Source organism: Bos grunniens, chromosome 4 (assembly GCF_055505025.1).
Source record: "Bos grunniens cultivar Pamir isolate PY7600 chromosome 4, Bosgru_T2T1.0, whole genome shotgun sequence".
NCBI lineage: Eukaryota > Metazoa > Chordata > Mammalia > Artiodactyla > Bovidae > Bos > Bos grunniens.
The window spans coordinates 22478437-22501149 of record NC_141168.1 but is presented as its reverse complement, the minus strand read 5'-3'; the positions used below and the strand labels follow the sequence as shown (position 1 = coordinate 22501149).

At 41.6% G+C, this 22713-nt stretch overlaps 1 protein-coding gene across 3 annotated transcripts in view; it reads left to right on the top strand.

Moving 5' to 3' along the window:
* EXOC4 (exocyst complex component 4) overlaps positions 1-21285 on the top strand; it is an 802504-nt gene extending 781219 nt beyond the window's left edge. For all 3 annotated transcript variants that reach the window (XM_086395578.1, XM_086395579.1, XM_086395580.1), the window contains one exon: positions 19699-21285. In XM_086395578.1, the coding sequence (XP_086251704.1) occupies positions 19699-19936 (238 nt within the window). In that variant the 3' untranslated portion in view covers positions 19937-21285. The remainder of the gene's footprint in view (positions 1-19698) is intronic.
* The last annotated feature ends 1428 nt before the right edge of the window (positions 21286-22713 follow it).

Here is a 22713-nt window from a genome sequence, read left to right as displayed (position 1 = left end):
GTAAACATTTTCACCCCCTAGTCTGAGAAAACATTTGCAGGAACATTTGGGTCACAAACCAATGTTTGTTTCACCACTACACTTGAAATGTTTCTCTTACAAAACATTAGAAATGTTTGCCAGTAAAGCAGATTCTCAACAGAAGTATAAGCCTTGAGTAGGAGGGACACCCCCAGCTACCTGCTTGGGGACTTCCAGGCAGCTCCAGGCACAGCAGTTCCTTCCTTGCCCAGAAGGAATGTGCAGCGTCTCCCAGCATGACCTTAGAGTGTGACATTCTTTGATTCTGAACTATAATAGGTACATGAACTAAAGTACATGAAGAAGCTACAGATTTGTTGTTGTTGTTGTTCAGTCACTAGGTCATGTCTAACTCTTTGCCACGCCATGGACTGCAGTGTACCAGGCTTCCCTGTCCTTCACTATCTCCAGGAGTTTGCTCAGACTCGTGTCCATTGAGTTGATGATGCCAACCATCTCGTCCTTTGTCACCCCCTTCTCCTTCTGCCCTCAATCTTTCCCAGCATCAGGGTCTTTTCCAGTGAGTTGGCTTATCGTATCAGGTGGCCACAATATCGGAACTTCAGCTTCAGCGTCAGTCCTTCCAATGAATATTCAGTACTGATTTCCTTTAGGACTAATTGATTTGATCTCCTTGCTGTCCAAGGGACTCTCAAGAGACCTCTAGCACCACAGTTCAAAAGCATCAGTTCTTTGGTGTTCAGCTTTATTTATGGTCCAACTCTCACGTCCATACATGACTACAAGAAAAACCCTATCTTTGACTAGATGGACCTTTGTTGGCAAAGAGATGATATCTCTGCTTTTTAATATGCTAACTTTGCCATAGCTTTTCTTCCAAGGAGCAAGCATCTTTTAATTTCATGGCTGCAGTTACCATCCACAGTGATTTTGGAGCCCAAGGAAATAAAGTCTGTCACTGTTTCCATTTTAGGGGGACTTGATTTAATTCCCCTCTACCAATTTCTTCCCATTGCCTGATCCCAGGTCTCAAGAGCAGCATTTCTTTGGGGCCACAGGAGAACTGTCATAAGCCCCATCCTGCTTGCCAGCAGAGCTCCACTAGACTATATATGAAGCGCTATGGAAGTTCATTAGACTTTTGAAAGCCCTGGAAATTATGAGATGCTAATTCTGAAGGTAGCAGGTATGAGGAAATGGAATAAGCTCTCTCACTCTTTCCTACTACATTCTTCTTCAGTATTTGTGGAAAACTGGGTTCAGGAGCCCAGGTTATTTTTGCTGTTTTTTAAAATAACTTTTCTCACCAAGGATCAGCATATTTTTCTGTAAAATCTATACCCATCCCACACTAAACTTTCCTGTAGTTACAGTCTCAGTTCAGCCTTAAAGAATCACTAGCTACCAGGAATAAAGACCTGAAGGTCAGCTGTGTGAAAGAGCAGATGATTGTGAGAAGTCTCAACTTTCATTTTAATTTAGCATAACTTAGTACAACAGTCACACTTTGAGCTGTAGATGAAAAATGAATCTGTAGATCTAAGAAAGACAAGTTTTTATTTAAGCCAAATTTAAGGATTATAATTGGCAAAGAGCATCTCAGAAAGCTCTAAGAACTGTTCCACCCATTAGAAGTCAAGGTACAGTCATGTAAGGTTTCTTGAAACAGAGGGCTATACATCAAGTAATGTACTATTGAAGTTTACATAACCCAAGTTTAAGTGTCATCATAGTGGGTTGTGTGACCCTGTACAAGCTCAAGAAGGAATGTTATCTTTTAATGGATTGTCTTGTTGATGCTACAAGAATGTTGCTCTTTGTGGCCATCATCCTGCCTGATGGCCACGATCTGGTTGATGCATAATACAGATATATAATGCACAGTGAAGGAGATAAAGGAAACCAAAAGGTAGAGAATTTTTATGTTAAAATTCTTCCTGTCTTTCCATAAAATATGAATTTTATTTCATAGAGCAGTCAGATTCTGTGACTACACCTCAGCTTCTTGTTTTTCCCCCATCTGATACCCAATTTGAAATAATATTCATGTTGTCTTGCCACATATGTATATTTGCATTAGCCCTTTACAGTGCTGTCATATATATGATCATGATAAGTCTCTTGATTATGAGTAAACACTTTTGTCTCCCCGGACTTGACTCGGGGTGAGAATTGTTTTCTCATGGCCCAAATCAGAGTTTTTCTGGAATGATCTGGGGGAGGTAGGCTAGGGATCTGGCTATTGTTAACCAGCCTGCCAACCTTAGGTATTTAGCCTTTGTGATGCTCAATTGTGAGGATGAAATCAGGTGAACTTTAAAGCATTTAGCAGTGCCAGTGGTCAAGAATCCACCTGCCAGTGTTAGAGACATGAGAGATGCAGGTTCGATCCCTTGGTCAAGAAGATCCCCTGATGTAGGAAATGGCAGCCCACTCCAGTATTCTTGCCTGGAAAATTCCATGGATAGAGGAGCCTGGCAGGCTAACATCTATGGGGTCACAGAGTCAGACATGACTAAGCATGCACACCAAGTGTTAAATAGTAATAAATGGTCATTGTTCCCCTTAATAAAAAATCAGTATAAACATTAGTGGGTCTTCAACTCAATTATATTTCTGTTACTCTGTAATCATATACCTAGAATTATTCCCAGTCTTATCCTGTTTTCCTAGTGGAGGTTATTCTTCATGAGTTGTCATAAATTTTTCCTGAGAATAGAGTGTAAGGATGGAGGGAGTTCAAAGGCATTTGGTGCAAAGATGCTGGAAAAGTCACAGAACCTACAAAAATGTAGAACCCTGAGAAATGGTTTTAGTTCATTCAGGACACTCAGTGAAAATGTGAGCTGGTGAAAATATTTCTGTATCTGTCAGCTTACAGAATCTTTTCTGCAAATGTCACAGAAGAACATGGAACTGCAGCAAATGTCTGGATTAATGGATCAGTCTTCACAAAAGTATTGGCTGTGGGTATACGTCTTCTGTATGGTTAAGATGGAGTTCTAGTTCATAAAATTAGCATTTTTATAACAGCTTTATTGAGATATAATTTACATACCATAAACATTAACCCTTTTAAAGTGTGCAGTTCGCTTTTCTTTGTGTAGTCGTAGAGTTGCATGGCCATCATCCCTAGCTATTTTTAGAGCGTTTTTTATTACCCCCCCAAAAGAAACCCACTAGCCACTAGCAGTCACTCCTCATCCCTCCACCCCACCCCTGACAACCACTCATCTACTTTGTCGCTATGAATTTGCCTGTTCTGGTTATAGCATGTAAATAATAGCACGTGATCTGTGATGAGCTCCTTTTACTTAGTATGTTTTCAAGGTTCATTAAGTTGTCTTAATGTTAGGGTATGAGACTGAATTAAAAAATCCAGGTACCCACCCCAACACTTAGCCTGTTGCCTGCTCTCTCTTTCTTTTTTATTCAGAGTAGGAAGGGAAGTGGGAAAAGGAAGGTAATATGTTTTTTTGGAGTATAATATACGTACTGTAAACTGTACAAATCGTAACTATACAGCTTGATTACTTGTTTCATATTTACTTTTATTTATTTGCTTGTTTGGCTGCCTTGGGTCTTAGCTGTGGCACATGGAATCTTTTAGTTGGGGAGTGTGGCATCTAGTTCCCTGACCAGAGATGGTATCCAGGCTCCCTGCATTCAGTGGGTGCTTGGAGTCTTAGCCACTAGACCACCAGGGAAGTCCTCACAGCTTGATTACTTTTTTCAAAGTGAGTACACTCAGCTAAAGATAACCATCACCCAGATAAAAACAGAGAATATCAGAATCAGCCCAGAAACTTCCTGTGTCCCCTTCCTAGTCATTACCCCCAGCACAGATATTTCCGAATTTCGTTTGGTTTGATTTTTCTGAATTTGATTACCTGCACAAGTGGGTGTCCCAGCCTCCACGAGCTCTGATTTCAGGATGGACGTTTCCCTAGCACTCAGGGGCCTCGGTCACTGCGTTCATTACCGCTGGTTCCAAGGAAGTAAAGCAACACCCAGTCTTCCCAGAGCCCCTGACTGCGCACTGCATGCTCCTGACCCCAGGCAGCTTTCCTTCCAAACACTAGCGCTCCCTTAGCGCGGACCATTACAGCAGAGGGGGAGAAAGCATTCCCTTCCAGGCAGGTACAATTTGTGACCAACGTTGACCTCCAAAGGCAAGTCTTTTGAGGGGTGACTCCTACTTGCAATGAAGGCAGCCTCTACTCTGCCTTCAAACTCCCCTGCTGTGTCACCGTCTGGTTTTTACTCTGAGCAAAAATGTATTCCTCTCATGAAATTCTGTGTGTTAGCCTCTCTGCAGAAATAAGAAAAATAAGGTCTTTTATTCCAGAAATTAAGTTTTCCTTTTAAATTCACTTTCTGCTCTTTGGAAACTTTAGTTTCTGTGTGGTCCAGAGTTATAGGTTAGCATTAGCATTTAAATAGAGGTATTAAGCGTACTCAAAGACCTTTCTCTCATAACGTCGCCCTTTCTGGGAGGTTTCTCAAACCTGATACTTTTTCTTCCTAAAAAAAGAATGCAAATGCTATATATATATTCCCCATCAAAGGCCCTTTTCTCTTTATACAGACTTAGGAGAAAGGCATCGTTGAGAAGTCTCACTGTTAGTCTTTTTATATGGAAAGGGTCAGTTTAAAAAAATTGCTATTCCATCCCTCAATGCCTGATTTTCTCTGCTAACTCTAAAAATTAATTTTCCTGTGGTTAATTTTATCCTGTTATGTCTCATTTCCCTCAGGCATCCTCTGGGAACTCACACCCCAGTTCTAAGAACCTGGTGCCAGCCCTCGCCATGTAACACGCCACTCCCAGAGCCAGTGTAGAGCATCCAAGGGCCAGGGTCTGAATCCAGTGTCAGTCTCAAGAAGAGCTTGATCTTCTCTCAGGGCCTCTATTTACCTGCCAAACTGAGGTTATTAAACCTGTTGTATGTGGTTGTAAAGATATTAAACAAGATAGTGACTTTCCTTCTAATTTATAATTTTATATGTAATTGTGAGCATCTTAAATCTTCCCTCCCTCACATTGAGCTCCTTCAACCAGACCAGTGATGTCAACTAAATATATATAGAAAGTAGAAAGTAGTGTCAACTAAAGATATATATATGCCCAACCTAAAAGTTGAGAGTTATGTTTATTCTCTGGGGATTATTAGGACTTCGAGTCCAGGAGATAGCATCTCAGGTACCCCTGAGAAAACTTTCTAAGGAGGCTGAGGGAGGAGTCAGGCTACATCATTTTTCCTCAAAGAGCAGGTAATCTGAATATCCAAAGATTATTGTTCATTAAGGAAAACCAGATATCTCAATTTAAGGAATTTAGTGCTGGTCTATGTATGGGAAGTGTAAGCATGTAGGCTCACTGAATTCATTCCTTTCATATGCATCTCAGTTATGGGGCCAAATCCTGCTTCTTGATTATTCACATCCTTAATTCCTCATCCACACAGGGAGTGGCAGATGTGGGATGCCTGCCTTTTGTGCTTCCTCGAATGCCCCCCACCTCCATGGTTGTGACATCCTTGTTTACCAGTATGGCAGGAAATATTTCCTTTCACAGTAGCTTCTGGTGAAAGGTATCCCTCCAGCTTTCTCCTATTCTTACTGCCAGCCTTCCCTTTCCTCTCCACCTCATCCCAGTCCATAGTGGGTAACTGTAATAGTTGATTCCAATGGTGACCTGAACAAAAAGCTACTAGAGGTGAGGGCCTAAATTTTCCTGGCTTTTCTATCAAGGTATTGGTGCCCTTCTCTCTCTTTGAGGTTGATTTTATTCCATTACAAGCTTGGGGACAAGAGTTATGAGGAAACCTAGAAGATGGATATGGCCAAATAGAGGAGATCTGAGCAAAGCAAGGAGAAGCTGGGTAGTCCTATAGCCTGAAGATTCTCTGGCTTCTCAAACCATCTGTCCTCCACCTGCAGAACCACCTTGAGAGGTCTTTCTAAAACCCAGTTGTCATCATGTCTGAAAATGCAGTTCTGATCTATTTCAAAGACCAGATCATAAAGAGAGACTGTATTATGTACAGATAAGACTTTTGCAAGCAGAGAAAGAGCAAAGGGCAAGTGCCTGACTGGGAGGAAGGCCTGCGGTGGGCACGGAATAGGAGCCGATAAAGGAAAGAAGGGACTCGGGCTGCTGGGAGAAGAGCTTGACGATGTGGCTCAAAGATGGACACTGTCGAGGGGAAAGACCACTGTGTTTGTCCACTAGGATGTCATCAATGACCTTTTCGTTTCAAACAAAATGGAGGCCTTTGAAGCATAGTGAATACAAGTGATTTTTTTTTTTTTTTTTTTTTGAGAAATTTGACAATAAAAGGGAGAAAAGAGACATAATGAGACACAGAGTGGACGCAGGATTGCGTGAAGGGCTTGGGGTTTATTGTTTGGTTTGTTTTTTCAAAATAGGAGAAACAAGGATGCTTGAAGCAGACGTGAAAGAACCCGTGAAAGGGATAGATAGTAGATCTGAGAGTTAAAAACAAAACAGCAAAACAAAACCCCAGCAGGATCCTAAAGGCATTGGGAGGGATGGGGATTAAAGGCATAAAACCAACCTTAGAAGGAAAGGAGCAGGGAAGGCTAGAAAAGAAACCCATCTTTTGAGCCTAGAGTTGAAAGGGGAACAATTAGTAAGAACTCATTTCAGTGTGGAAGGTATGATGCCTTACACAATTATGATAAAGTAGGATCCAAAGAGATAATATATGTGTGGCCAGTACATTAAAAGTTAGCTGTGGTTTCTACTTGTGTGTGTGTGTGTGTTTCGTTACCATTTTTACATCGTGGGTGTCCTACCATGTCATTTGAGTTAATCCTCAAATCTCCCGTGAGATGCTATATTATCCTACCTCATTGCATAAATGAAGAAACTGAAGTTCGAACAGGCTAAGAAGTTGCTGAGGTCAAACAGATTAAGTAAATATATGAGATTGATGTCTAATTCTGCCAAAGAATGAAAGAAAAGTTGAGAGGATTGCACATCACTATCCTGAAACAGACATCTTCCCTCCGTGCCCTCCCCTTTTTCATTTGCAGCCATTTATCCCGGACATCCACATCACCACCCTAGAATTATATTAGAATACCCTTTACCCTGTTACACAGAGCCACCTGTCTTATTCATGCTTCCCCCACCCGCCAGCGGGGGTCAAAGAGTCATCAACTGTTCTTTTATCTTGTGTTCTGTCACTTAATGAAGTTTACCGACTGTTGGCTCTCTCATTCATTCTTTCCTTTTCCTTTATTCACCACTCGTTAGATGCCCTGTACTCAGCCCCGAGGGGTAACAACAAATGGTACAGAATTCAACCCTGCTTTTGTACAGCCTGCATTTGAGGATGGGAGACAGACATTTATGTAATCAATACTTACACAACTCTGTTCCAGCCACTGTTCTTCATCATTTGATCCCTGTAACAACCTCATTTACTTTTGCCTTTCTCAGATGAAGAAAGTAAGGCCCGGAGAGTCATAAATTGCCCAAGAAAAAGAGGCAGAATTGAGATTTGAACCCAGGTTCCTGACTCCTGAGTCCATGATCTTAACCACTGTGTTATGCTGTGTCTAATTGTGTGTATGCGCACACACATATTTTTAAAATATATAACACATATTAAAATATATCTTGGAAAAGATACATATTTTTGATGAGGATGAAAGCTAAAAGGAAAACAAGCTCAGTAAAAGGATAAAGCTTAATGAGGATGGGGCAGGTATCATTTAGGTTAAGGTGGTCAGGGGAAACCTCACTTATTGATAAGCTGACATTTGAGCAAAAATTGGACTAAATTTCTTCGAATCTTCTATTTTCCTCTAGCCTTCTGCCCCTTTAATGCCATTTGATGCTCTTTTTTTATTTTATTTCAATTGGCTTGTAGCCTAAAGCAGTATAAAACTATGAAGTTCGGTGAAGATGGGTTATCATCATCTTCTTGTCCTATAACTGGCACTTTTTTAATAGTAAGTTAAAGAAAAAAAATGCCCTGATTTAGTGTCCTTAACCCAACACACCCTCATGGACCATTTTTTTTTTTTTTTAAACTAGTGCTGTTCTAAAATTTCTCCCAACTATTGAATGTGGTGTTGTTGTTCAGTAGCTAAGTTGTGTCCAACTCTTCGCGACCCCATGGAGTTTAGCCCGCCAGGCTCCTCTGTCCATGGGATTCTCCAGGCAAGAATACTGGAGTGGATTGCCATTTCCTCCTCCAGGGGATCTTCCTGATCCAGAGATCAAACCCAGCATCTCCAATGGCAGGTGGATTTTTTTTTTTTTTAACCACTGTGCCACCTGGGAATCCCCACTATAGGAGATTAGAATTTCTTCTAGACAGATTCGCCTGGGTTTTTCTTAAAAAAAAAAAAAAAAAAATCTCATTCCATTATTTGCTACCCATGATTCTAAATTCTCTGGCTTCCTTTCCATATTTCTATTACTTTGTTGCTGTTGCCAGCCTTTCCCCATTTGGTAGCGCTTGACCTTTTCCACACTGCTTTTATATGTTCTTGCCCATTAATTAAAGTGTTAGGTGAGACCGGTTAGAAGGAAGTGTCCTTAGCATTCAGCAGATGCTTTCACTTCTGAATTTGATTTGCCTTCGTCATTATCCTTTGTTTATTTTTCAGTCTGTGTCCTATCGGGATAGCCATTCAGAATAAATTCATTTTGCTAGTTGTATTTTTTGAGAGGCACTGTATAAAATGGCTTGCTACTGCTACTGCTAACTTGCTTCAGTCGTGTCCGACTCTGTGTGACCCCATAGATGGCAACCCACCAGGCTCCATCGTCCCTGGGATTCTCCAGGCAAGAACACTGGAGTGGGTTGCCATTTCCTTCTCCAATGCATGAAAGTGGAAAGTGAAAGGGAAGTCACTCAGTCGTGTCTGACTCTTAGGGACCCCATGGACTGCAGCCTACCAGGCTCCTCCATCCATGGGATTTTCCAGGCAAGAGTACTGGAGTGGGGTGCCTTTGCCTTTACTGACATCCAAATATATATCAGCCACAGTGGTCTTTACATCCACCAAATTCATACTGCTATCCAAAGCTATCCATCACATTTGTCAGAATATTTGGATCTTTAATTAAACCCTGCTGGATATTGTACACATTTCCATTACCTCCTTCTGATTTCATCAATTATTTTTCTAATTGACATCCATTCTGAGTCATGTGTCCTGGAATCTCAGGTAGCCCAGTTTGTAGCTTTGGCTTATTTAGTTTTTTTTTTTTTTTCCCCCTCTGTCTTTCATAAATAATCTAATGGTTTAGTAAACACACCCTTGAATTTTTGCCCTTGGGACCTGTTGATTTCCATATGCTCATACTTTGCAAATAACCCCCAGATTTTTTGGTCTCTCTGCCCAGACTATTTTCCTTTCTGGCCCTTCATTCCTAAAAGATACAGTCTTTTGTCTTGGCAAAGTAGAGAAATTTCCCAAACACTATTGAAAAGCATGGGAGGGTCCTTGACTAGGACTGAAAGGTAAGAAAGGAGTCAGTGTTTGAGTAACTCTGCCAACTGTTGGCTGAATACCAGGTTTTGCATCTTAAGCCCCCAGCAGGAATAATGGCTTGCTTGAACTGTCCATTCAACCTTGTCGAGTTTTTGTCTTAACATACTGATGAGGTAGCTGGCTGGGGCAGACTCGGTTGGATGCAACTAACTGGCACCTACCAGTCAATCCATCATCCTGGTCTCATTGGCTTAATATTCTAATGAACATGTTCTCCCATCAAAGCATGCAGTCTATGCCTATCCTCACAGACCTTTCTCCCCAAGCACTATATGTAGAGAAGAATCTCCATGTTATAAATACAAAAACCCAACACCTGTTACCCCTTCACTTCTCCATTTCATCACCTGAATTAGAAACCTTGGTTTCTGTATCTTGTCTGCTGTTGCTGCTGCTAAGTCGCTTCAGTCGTGTCCGACTCTGTGCGACCCCATAGACGACAGCCCACCAGGCTTCCCCGTCCCTGGGATTCTCCAGGCAAGAACACTGGAGTGGGTTGCCATTGCCTTCTCCAATGCATGAAAGTGAAAAGTGAAAGTGAAGTCGCTTAGTCTTGTCGGACTCTAGCGACCCCATGGACTACAGCCTACCAGGCTCCTCCGTCCATGGGATTTTCCAGGCAAAAGTACTGGAGTGGGGTGTCATTGCCTTCTCCGGTACCTTGGCTAGGGCCCCTCAACTCTTTTTCTCATGATCTGAAAGAGAGTAGTCGATTATTAAAACATTTCCCTGGTGTCTTAGAGATCTTTGATCTAGGCCTAGATTGGATTTTTTTTTCAAGTGTAGATTTAAAAAAAACCTTCTTGAAGCCAAGGACTGTACCTTTGTATATTAGCATTTAAAATGTTATTAGAGCTTCCTAAGCATTAGTAATAATAATATTAGGTTTTCCTTTGAAGAAAGCCTTTGCATTATTTATTGAAAAGTTGATCATTCCATTTCATTACTTAAAACTGAAAAAGCCATAGGACTTTTGAATTATTTTTATTTAGCATATCTCAGCAGTTGTCTCCCAGATTGATAATCTGAGAAATAGAGACAATATCCAATACAAAGGCCTTGTGCTAATTGGTAAACAATTTATAGTGTTGAGGCCACCAAAATGTATAATACTATGTCCTCTTATCAACCCATGATATTAGATCATTTTTTTAATTGAAAAGACTTTCTAAAGTGATATTCAATGAATTATACTTTTTTAATGGAAAAGACTCTCTTAAATGATAGCACAGCATAGCTCGCCTTAACCTGAACACACCTTTTGATAATCAAAAGAGCATTTACAGGAGTATGAGACAAACACAATTATGAAAGTAAAATGAAGGACCTAAATAAAAAATCACAGAACAAGAGGGTAATTCTATTCACTCTTTCATATTTCATTATTTGATAACATCATAAGATGAATCCATCAGAATTGCTTTGGCAAGTGCAAACAGAAATGTGCCTGATCAATATTTATTAAAACCTTCAAAATGGGAGAAGGAGTAGAGCAGACTTCTTAATGGACTGAATAATTATTCATACCAGTGGGGTTTGACCAAAGGCAGTGCCAGACCAAAGAGACACAGTTTTAATTGTACTGAATTTAAAAATGCAGATCTTCCTCCAGCCCTGTTGCAGAAAACTTAATTTAAAAAATTATCTGATGCAGCAGAGGGTGACATGTGAATCCTTAAGTCACTGAGGAAGAAATTTTAACCATAGATATTTATAATTTAGAATGTGTTCCAAAGGTGGGGAGCAAAACTTCCAACTAAAGGAATAAAAAGACATTTTCTTCCCCTTTTGGCAGCTGTAACTGAGCTTGGGAAAGGGTCCTCATCTCAAAAGGGCTGGATCTCAGAGAAGTTCCTCTGAGTAGTTGTATTTTTTGAAGAGAAATAAAGCAAGGCGCTGGCCACTGCTGTCAAACATATCAGGGTCCGTTACTGAGAAGAATGAACGCAGATGACTTTTTAACATCTTTTTTAACATTAACAGGTTTAACATCTACTCTGGGGAGACAGCCCCGCCCCCCAGTACTGGTTATCAGAAACAGACCAATGGATAACCATCATTTAAGCATATGTGCTGTTGATGGAATCTCTGGTATATGCACCACATTATATAAAGAAAATGTAGGTAGATGACCCATCCAGTTTCTGCAAGCCTTGTAGCATTGGCCTTCAGGCTCTCTACCTCTTGAAAGGTTTTCAGCTGCCACCAGCTGAAGGAAGTTCTACATTGTTTTTTTCCTAAAGACCATTCTTCACTTCTTTTCTGGATTGTCCTGGTCAGAAGAAAAACTGCACAACTTATTTTAAGGAGTGTTAATAACTATCCCCATGTAGAATACAAATGTAATTCTGCCACAAACTCTCAGAAAATTATTTAGCTTTTCTTTACCTTAGTTTTCTTATTCCTGAAATGGAAATAACTTCAGCTCTTTCAAAGTAGAATTTTCAATCCTGTCTGTAATAAACTTTGAGCTCTTTGAAGGGGAAGACTAATGAGAGCAATTATATTTATATTTTTAATAAAGTAATTTCTTTTTCTGACACACAGAATTACCATCCATTTTATTATTGGTCTGGAAAGTACATCTGAGCTAAGTTTACATATGTTCAGAATGTTTTCAAATCAAGCAGTACTGCATCTTGCTTCCCAGAGCTTAGGGAAAATCAGCATCAGCTAATTCTAATGGAGGCCCAGTATGATTTTTTTCAGTGTTTATTATTTATCTGGCTGTGCCAAGTCTTGGTTGCTGCACATGGGATCTTTGATCTTCGTTGCAGCATGAAGGATCTTTTAGTTGAGGCACAAAAACTCTTAGTTGTCACCTGTGAGAGTCTATAAATAATTCCCTGACTAGGGATTGAACCCAGTACCCCTGCATTCCAACAGAGAAGTCCCGGAAGCCCATGATTTTAAAGGACCAAGCAGAGGATGCTGTTGTTGTTGTTGTTGTTCCATTGCTCAGTCGTGTCTGACTCTGTGACCCCATGGACTGCAGCACACCAGGCTTCCCTGTCCTTCACCATCTCCCAGAGCTTGCTCAAACTCATGTCCATTGAGTCAGTGATACCATCCAACCATCTCATCCTCTGTTGTCCTCTTCTCCTCCTGCCTTCAATCTTTCCCAGCATCAGGGTCTTTTCTAATGAGTCGGCTCTTTGTATCAGGTGGCCAAAGTATTGGAGTTTCAACTTCAGCATCAGAGCATCCAAAGAATATTCAGGGTTGATTTCCTTTAGGATTGACTGGTTGGCTCTCCTTGCAATCCAAGGGCTCTCAAGAGTCTTCTCCAACGCCACAGTTCAAAAGCATCAATTCTTTGGCTCTCAGCCTTCTTTATGCTCCAACTCTCACATCCATACATGAGTACTGGAAAAACCATAGCTCTGACTAGACAGACCTTTGTCAGCAAAGTAATGTCTCTGCCTTTTTTTTTTTACTTTACAATATTGTATTGGTTTTGCCATACATCAACATGCATCTGCCATGGGTGTACACGTGTTCCCCATCCTGAACCCCCCTCCCTCCTCCATCCCCATACCATCCCTCCGGGTCATCCCAGTACACCAGCCCCAAGCTTCCTGTATCCTGCATCGAACCTGGACTGGCAATTCGTTTCCTATATGATATTATACATGTTTTAATGCCATTCTCCTAAATCTGTCTCTGCTTTTTAACTAGGTTTTCCTCCAGGGAGCAAGCATCTTTTAATTTCATGGCTGCAGTCACCATCTTCAGTGATTTTGGAGCCCAAGAAAATAAAGTCTGTCAGTGTTTCCTTTGTTTCCCCATCTATTTGCCATGAAGTGATGGAACTGGATGCCATGATCTTAGGTTTTTGATTGTTGAGTTTTAAGCCAGCTTTTTCACTCTCCTCTTTCACCTTCATCAGTAGGCTCTTTAGTTCCTCTTTGCTTTCTGCCATAAGAGTGGTGTCAGTTGCATATCTGAGGTTATTGGTATTTCTCCCAGGAATCTTGATTCCAACTTGTGCTTCATCCAGCCTGGCATTTCCCATGTACTCTGCATATACGTTAAATAAGCAGGGTGACAATATACAGCCTTGATGTACTCCTTTTCCTATTTGGAACCAGTCTGTTGTTCCATGTCCAGTTCTAACTGTTGCTCCTTGACCTGCATTCAGGTTTCACAGGAGGCAGGTAAGGTGATCTGGTATTCCCATCTCTTGAAGAGTTTTCCACAGTTTGTTGTGATCCACACAGTCAAAGGCTTTAGTTGTAAAGGTTTTAAAATCCAAAAATACCAGTGCTTGAATAGCATCTTCTGTAACCTCTTTGTTTTTCATGTTGGAGGCAGAGGTTCAAAAGCTGGTAGCAGTTATACAAGTTCTTGTTAACTAGTTAGGAAGAAATTAAAAACTTAACTGGAATCTAAGCTTAGTTGATCTCTTGAGTATTTACTTCTCCAGGTCTTTCTGCTATATTACCTCTCAATTATTTATGAGATGATTGTCTAGTTTATGGATTATTCAGTTCTTTTCTTTTCTCTTCCTATTTCCCTGCTTATTACCTTATATACCATTGAGTCAGCAGAGAAAACAGTAGTTGAATATTTTACCTGACAATTTAGTGACCTATCAACTACTTGATTTTTATTAAATTGCTCATAATGCTGCAAGTATTGGCTAAAAAGAATTTGGGGAGCTACAGTCATTACTAAATTATATTCAGGTAAATTTTTCTTCCTTAGAAACTTACATTTAAGAAGTCAGCTCCAGAGCCTAATTCTTTCATTGACATTAATACTCTTGTTATGGGAGAAAGGACTACATGAGAAAGTCTTCACAATGAAAAGCCAGAAGTCTTTGCTGTGACTCTTGAGTGCTGAATATATAACATGACTTAATTATTTGGTTTAGAGTGCTGAATTCCCAGATCAAATCCAGTGTTATTCAAATATTATTGCAAAATGTATAAATGAATTTTGAATTGTCACAGTATTACTTTGTTGCATTACAATGGAAGGCAGAGGGTTGAGTTAGTATGCAAATTTTATTTAATTCATTTTTCCTAAATCATGACTAAAAATGAATAAGCTCAACAAGTATCCTGTGCAATTAGTACTTTTGCTTTTTATAGTTTCTGTATTAGGGGCGACTTTGGAGCAGGTGTAGGGTTCAGGGTCCTTCATTTTGAGGCCCTGGACAAAACACCCACACTCTCTGTAGCTCAGTTTGTTCATTATAAAATGTGGGTGATTGCAGGAGCTACTTCAAAGGGTTGAATGTGTTAATGTAACTAAAATTTTGACATCACTGTTAACTACTACAATGATCATGATGGATTATAAAACCCAGTCTGAGACATAGCTGTGTATCTGTGGAAAATATAGTTTCCATTTGGAGATCCAGGAATCTGAACCCCAACAGTGGAGGGAGGCAGAGGGCAGAGCTTTCTCCAGAGACTGTGGGCAGGCCCCCAGCTGGTGCCTTCCTTTTACCCCCACACCCAAACTTTAGGGACCGCCCACAAGAACAGGGATGAGGGGTCACTGGGTTGAGAGTAACTGGTCTTATTAGGGCTTTCTTCCCTCTCTTGACAAAGAAGAGAATGGAAACTCTTTCCAGAAGCTCTCAGAGATACAGTGATAACTTTGAGTTTGGTGAAGTGGGAAGGAGAGCCAGGGATGAGAGACTAGAACTCTCCTTGCTTCATGTCTGTGAAAACAGGAAGCATTCTTAAAGAAAAGTATGAAAAGCACTAATACTCAAAAGATACAAAGATATCAACAGTTTGCTTATACATATATGCATACCCATGTACTTTAACAGGGTTTCCCAGTGGCGGAGTGCATGGCATCCCACTCCAGTATTCTTGCCTTGAGAATCTCGTGGGCAGAGGAGCCTAGCAGACTACAGTCCATAGGGCCACCTAGAGTCGAATATGACTGAAGCAGCTTAGCATGCATGCACGCACATTAAAAAAATATATGTAGGTAAAAATTGTCCAACCTCATGTAAATTAAAAGAAAATGAGGAGCTAGGGGCTGTCATATGCTATTGGTAGGAAGATATTGATGCAACTTTTTTAGAAAGCAATTTGGTGACATTGCCAAAGTCCTAAAAATATATATATACTTATCTTTTGACTAATTCTGTTTTGGAAATCTGAAATCAGGAAAGAAAGTTTTTTAAAATGGAAACAACCCATGTGTCCAATACTGTGTCACCCTAAAGTTCTCAGCTGTAACAAAGAAATGGTAGACTTCTACATATGGGGGGAAAAATCTAGAAGGAAATGCTAAATGTGGTGATGCAACTATATGAGTAATTTTTTTTCAGCTTAATCTTTCTGTATAATCTGTGTATCCTATGTGAAAGTCACTTGGTTGTGTCTGACTCTTTGCAACCCCATGGACTGTATAGTCCTGGAATTCTCCAGGCCAGAATACTAGAGTGGTTAGCCTTTCCCTTCTCCATGGGATCTTCCCAGCTCAGGGATCGAACCCAGGTCTCCCGCATTGCAGGTGGATTTTTTACTAGCTGAGCCACAGGGACAGCTATGACACATGTATTAATATCCAATCACAGAAAAACAAACTATTTCTACACGTGGAAAAGAAGATTTGCCCAGCTTACCAAAATGTCCTTCGTATGCTTACTGTTATGAATGTTTTAAGACAGAATCACTGGGGAGAAAAAGTTGCAGTGCAATATTAAAATAAAATAAGGGAAAAAGTAAGGAAGAAAGGTCTGTGGATAAAGGAGATATGAGGAAGATATGAAAAAATAATCTGCTTGGACCCAAGCAAAATGTAAACGTTGTCATGTTATAGACTGTGAGACCCGTCTATATGACGTCACTTTTCTATCTTTGCACTCTCTCCCCCTCCACTCATTAAACGTGGAAACTGCCCAAAGGCACTCAGCAAAGCAAGAGAAAAAGAGCAGGGAAGAACCACCTCCACACAGAACGTTCCACCCCTAAGGGGAACATGGATCTCTGTTACTGGAATGGGATATTTGGTCCATGTCTAGCAATCGGACTCTGACTATATCACCAGCTCTGAAGAAACTTGCTCTACAAGTCATGAGCCAGAAAAAGTCTAAATCAAATATGTATTCCCTTGGTCCTGTCTCGGCAGTCAAGTAGAGTGCCACCTTGTATAAAACGTGGGGCCCTGGAAGCCATGGCTGCTATTTTAATTTGTGATGATAAAGATCAAGCTTTCATTTTCCCGGGGCCTCAATAAACACTGATAAATTATTTATCCCACTTGGATTACATGTTCATTTCAGTGTGTCAGTGTTTAGCATGGAAACTCATCCTAATTGTATAGTTCAAGGCATTTTTCTCTTTTCTCCTTAGGGCACCTTGTAGCACCCTTTCTCCATCTCCAAGTAGAACTGTTGCTATGCTGATTTAGTATACCCTTTGCTCCTGGGTACTATTCTGAAAGATGAATGAATTTCATTCTCTCTTTAAATATTTATGTTTCTTTATGATCTAATATATCATCGTAGTTATGGGGAATTTCTTCCCCTTAACTATGGAAAATACACCATCAGTTACCTGTCAATTTTGTTTAATAACTCAGCTTTGCAGTTCTGAGGCACTGTTCATCCGCGGCTCCTGAGGACTCTTTTAGTTTCTCAGTCCACTTCGCAGTGTCATTCTGGGATTTATAAAGGTCTTCATCGCACAGAGGATATTGAAACATTAAGGGCTTAAGTAGTATGCCCTTTATCACTTATCACACTGGAGGCTCCAGGACTAGAAATCCAGGCATCTTTGTTTTGTTGTCTGCTCCCAGCATGAAACTGCTGTCTCTGTAGAAAACCAGCCAGTATCCCTGGAAACAATTCATTGGATTTTTCAAAAGAAATCCGATTTCACTTGGTCTGGTGGGTTCAGTGTTACTTCTTAAGATAAATGATGAAAATATCAACATCATAGTACAAAGAAACTCAATTCTTTTGGTTTAATCTCAGTGAAAAGCATCACAACTCACCTACTGCTTCTGTCTCCTTCCCTAATGCTTTGAGATCCTTGGCTCAAGGAGGTGGGAATGGGTCTGTAACTATTCACTTACCAAACAGACGCTGGCTCAGAGTCTTGCCTAGCTCTAAACTTTTGAGGATCACAGCCTCTGGGATGGAGATCTTGGGGACCTGTGCTTTTCCTAAGTTCCCTAGTAACTCTACAGTTGGTGAAGCACCATTCTAGAACTTCAAGTCCCTTCTAGCTTTTTTTTTTTTTAAGATTTTTTTTTTGATGTGGACCATTTTTAGAGTCTTTATTGAATTTGCTACATTGCTTCTGTTTTATGTTTTGGTGTTTTGGACCCAAAGCATGTGAAATCTTAGCTTCCTGACCAAGGATCAAACCCACATTGCAAGGTGAAGTCTTAACCCCTGGACTGCCAGGAAAGTCCTGTCTTCTAGCTTTGAAAGAACCCTGAGCTCCCAATCCTCTTTTATTCCATGTGACAAATTTAGCTTCAAACATGTGTCCTTAAACAACTGTTTCAGTGTTTTCTGAAGTAGTTCCCTAAATGGATAGCTGTCTCCCTCAACTGTGCCTCTAGGGCCTTGAGCCAAATGGCTCTCAAGTCCCTTCCTTTTTGCTAGAATTATACCTGGTCCCTTCCTAGATCATCCTGCTTTCATAGTGCCATCACATTAATCTTCCAGAAGCTTGGAATGCTGCCTCTGTTCTCAGCAGAACCTGGGACCCCAAGTGGGGTGGGCTTTATTGACGTACCTCAGTCTCAAGTTCTCTGTTGACTCAACTAACCTGATGCCAGGCTCTGTACCCTTGGCCTTTAATCCCTTTTCCCACGGCTCTCCTCTATTCAGCTGCACTCCCAGGCCAACCAGTTTGCTCTTCCCTGTCTTTGCTCATCTCTTTTCTTTTCCTTTAGTCTAGAATTTCTTTCCTGGAAGCCCCACCTGACAGCATCCTACCCCATAGGAAGTCTTCCTTGGTCCCTCACGTCCCAGCAATATGCCTGGTTCCTCCTTCCTCTGCTGTCAGTTCATAGCATTGAGACCTCACTCAGGGCACTCGGAGCATCATGTCTGTGTCCTTGAAGAAGAGTACTGGACTTAGAGTCCAAAACCTGAGTTTATCCTGGCACAGTCACAGATGTCTCTGTGACACTGGGCATGTCCTGTCGTATCCCTGGGCTTCAGTTTTCTTATCTGAGGAAAGGCAGTAATAGCTCCCTAGGTATTGCGAGTGTTACATGACCCAGTACATGGAAATTAACTTTGCCAGCAGTTTTCTCTGCTTTTCATTACCTTCTCCTACCTGTCTCTGAGCTATTTAAGGAAAGGGACTGTGTTTTGCTCATCATTATATACTACTATTTTTATTGCTACATTACTATTAATGTATTATTATAGATCTGTTTCCAGTAATAATAGTTAATGTTTATGGAGCAGGTAAAATTGTGTCAGGCACCATTCTAAGTACTTTATATGGATTAACTGATTCTTCCAGTGACCCTAAGAGGTACTATCGCCTCAAGAGGTACTCTTATTATCCCATTTTATGGAGAAAGCCATATATTTCACAGAGCTTCCAATGAATATGTTGATGAATGAGGGGCTGAATGAAACAGAAACTACTAGCAATGTCTGCTGGATGGTTCTCTCTCTTACTTCTGTATCCCAACTTTTCTCTCTTTTTTATATCCTGAGGCAAATGCAAAATTAGGAGAGTCTTGAGTGATCTGAGACCCTGATGAGAGGTCTCTCTGGGTCTGTATTTAGACTTCTCGTGAAGTGAGTTCCAGGATGACAGATGTCATATCTGTCTTATTCTCCATCATAGTCATGGGACCTGGAACAACATCAGCGTGGGTGCTAAGTCACTTCAGTTATGTCTAACTCTTTGTGACCCCTTGGACAACAGCCCACTGGGCTCCTCTGTCCATGGGATTCTCCAAGTAATAATGCTGGAGTAGGTTGCCATGCCCTCCTCCGGGGATCTTCCCAACCTAGGGATCAAACCCATGTCTCCTGAATCTCCTGCACTGCAGCCGGATTCTTGACTGCTGAACCACTGAGGAAGCCTGGAACAACATCCAGTGATAAGTAAATGTTTATTGACTAGGTAAATGCAGTAGCTTCTGAACAGCACATTCATTACCACTGAAACCGTGTAGACTGCTGACCATGCAGCCAATGAACCCCGCTGTGTCTTGCTTCCCCAGGCAGTACTACGAGATGCTGTACAACACGGCCGACGAGCTCCTGAATCTGGTGGTGGACCAGGGCGTGAAGTACACAGAGCTGGAGTACATTCACGCCCTGACCTTGCTGCACCGCAGCCAGACGGGGGTGGGAGACCAGACCACCCAGAACATGCGGCTGCAGCGGCTCAAGGAGATCATCTGCGAGCAGGCAGCCATCAAGCAAGCCACCAAGGATAAGAAAATAACTACAGTGTGAACAGGGTGCATGGCGGGAAGGGGCCAGGGGATGGGTCACTTTTGTTTCCTCAGTCACAGTCCCTTCTTTGGTATGTTAGTTGCTATGTTCTGAGCTGACTGAGTTTTCTCCACACTGAAGCTTGGGTGGAAAGAAGGCGTAAGGCTTCTTTTCTTTTTCTTTTTGGCTTTTCTATAAATGCTAAAGGGACTTCACAGTACCTATTTGGGTTGGACATTTACTTTGATGTGGTCAGCTTCAGAGGGTCTAGGGTGCGATGGGGAGGAAGGTTGTAAGCAGTAAAAATGAATGCATGAGTGACTAACACCCAGCAATCTTTGGTAAGTAGATTGTTACCTAAGTTCTAGTCCCTTCCTAAAACTGCTCAGTGGGGTTCTATTACATAGGCAGTAGGATTTTTATTCTCTTGACCTTGTCAGTTTACTGTTCTACAAAATAAGTGTGTGTGCATTGCTTTCTGTCTCTATTACCAATGGCTTCTCAGCTAGTTGTACTTTTCAACCAGTTTTCCTAACCAAACAGGACCTCTTCGCCTCTTCAAGTCTTAGGGGATAAAGTCCTTTTATCTCAATCCTTGGGAGAGTTTTGTATGCAGTACCCTGGACCCAAGTATCTGTTGGTTTGATGCCTTTTTGTTTCTATTTCTGCTGTATCAAAACCAAGCAACACCAAATTAATGACAAAAACAGAAGAATGAAAGGTGATTCAACTCTTCTTGATTTTTTTTTTTTTTCCTCCACTCACCAAGAGAAAATGATGGTTAGAGAACTTTTAATCTCACTTGACACCTTGCCTGGGTGTTATTCTTTTTTTTTCAAATATAAATTTATTTATTTTAATTGGAGGCTAATTACTTTACAATATTGTATTGGTGTTGCCGTATATTGACATGAATCCGCCACGGGTGTACATGTGTTTCCTGTCCTGAACCCGTTAGTTATTCTTAAATGCTCAGTCTCCATGGGAGCCCCTAGGACTTCCTCATCTTAGACCGTAGCTCCAGCTGCCAGCCGAGTGCAAGGAAGCTGGTACAGCCATGACCTTCCTCCTCTGTGCATCCCCCAGCCGAGGCTGTTTCTACAGGGCTTTCAGCTGGGGTTGGAGCCCGCTGCTTCCCGCATGCTTGCCTCCCCTCTGTCCCCACCTCTCTAAGTGCCCTTGCCACCTATGGCTGATATGTCACAGAAGAAAGTGATGCACTGACTGGGACACAACTGGAAAACATGTGGCAAAGAAAGCAGAAAGGACTTGGACTACATGAGGTCAGAATTTTACACCTGTTTGTACAACTTAGGTCTTGGTGGGAAAAGCAGAAAATTAAAAAAAAAAAATGCTTTGAGAAGCTTAAATGTTGCGTCTCGTTTTTCTTGTATTTATTCCTCAAACATGCCCTGAGACCCTAATATGCGCCAAACACTGCGGGGCACAGATCCACAGTATTGAGGGCTCCCGTATTACCTACCTAGAAGACAGAAGAACAGAAGCTGGACTCTAACCAAAATCCTAAGAGATGTACACTCAGGGCTGAGTTCGAAATCAGGCCAGTGGGGCAGCTGTGAAGGGAACTCAGCAGGCAACTGGAGCATGGTCTTCCAGGAGAGTCTGTGGAAGGAATACTGTAAATCTCTGTAGCTTCAGAGGCCCAACAAGGAAGAAGTTGAATCCACATGGGAGATGATCGTGCAAGAAGGTACTGTCCCTAAACAACATCATTGGAGTAGTCTCCCTGAGAAGTGGGGGTGAGGGGAGGGAGAGAGGGGAGTCAGAGCTAATTGCTGTGGTTTGGAAGCCTCCTCTTGGTGGCTGTGACCTGCCCTCAGCGCTTCTGTGTCCTCCCTTTCTTCCCCTTCCTGTCCACTCTGGACAAAGAGCCCTGGAGTGGTGACAAGGAGACCAGAAGAGCCAGGGTGGGATGGGGGAGTGCTTAGAATCCTTTAATTGGATGCGGAAAGGGACACGGGTTTGGACAGAGTAAACAGCCAAGAACTTTGAGAACCGACAGACAAATAGCAAATGAACTGTTTCGGGGGAGCATTTAGAAAAGCGAAATCTCTGCTTTGCTTGCAATAATGATAGGCTTGAAAAATGTCAGTTCTGCACATAAAAAGCAGTCTGTGATTCTTTGTCCCAAATCACTATTCAGGATGGTCCATCAGTCATTATTCTTTAAGAGATCAAGAATAGCTACTCAGTGGTGATCCCGTGGATGCAGATGGAGCTGGTACAGCCACCCGAAGACCTGCCTCCATCTGGAACACAGTGAAGGTTTCTACTTATTATGGTCCTAGTTTGGGGATATTTTGTGAGCCTGCTTTTGTGCTCTTCACAGCTGTGATCAGAAATCACTAGAGAGAGCCAGAGTCTCCCAAAGGCAAGGTCCAGCATCCACTCACACTGATATGCAGCCACAGGAGTTCGTTTCCAGCCTTGAAAACCACAATAAAATAGACCTCCTAGAAAGGGCATTAAAACAAACTACCATCTTGCTGTTCTACAAAGTGACAGATGGAATGGACACATGTGGGATACTATCTGTACCACTGTCAGCACCATGGAAAAGGCTCATGAGGAAGGGTCTGAAGGTGGACAACAGACAAGAGCCCAAGGAAGGAGGGCTGGGAGGTGAGATCCAGCCCAGTCATCAGAGAACCAACTCCGTAAGCCAGAGCAGCTCTAGGGAGAGTTTCCTTCTATTATCGTCACTGGCATCTGCCCTCTGGCACTTAACATGCTGTCCCACAACCATGCTGTCAATACTACGATCTTTCAGGTCTTAG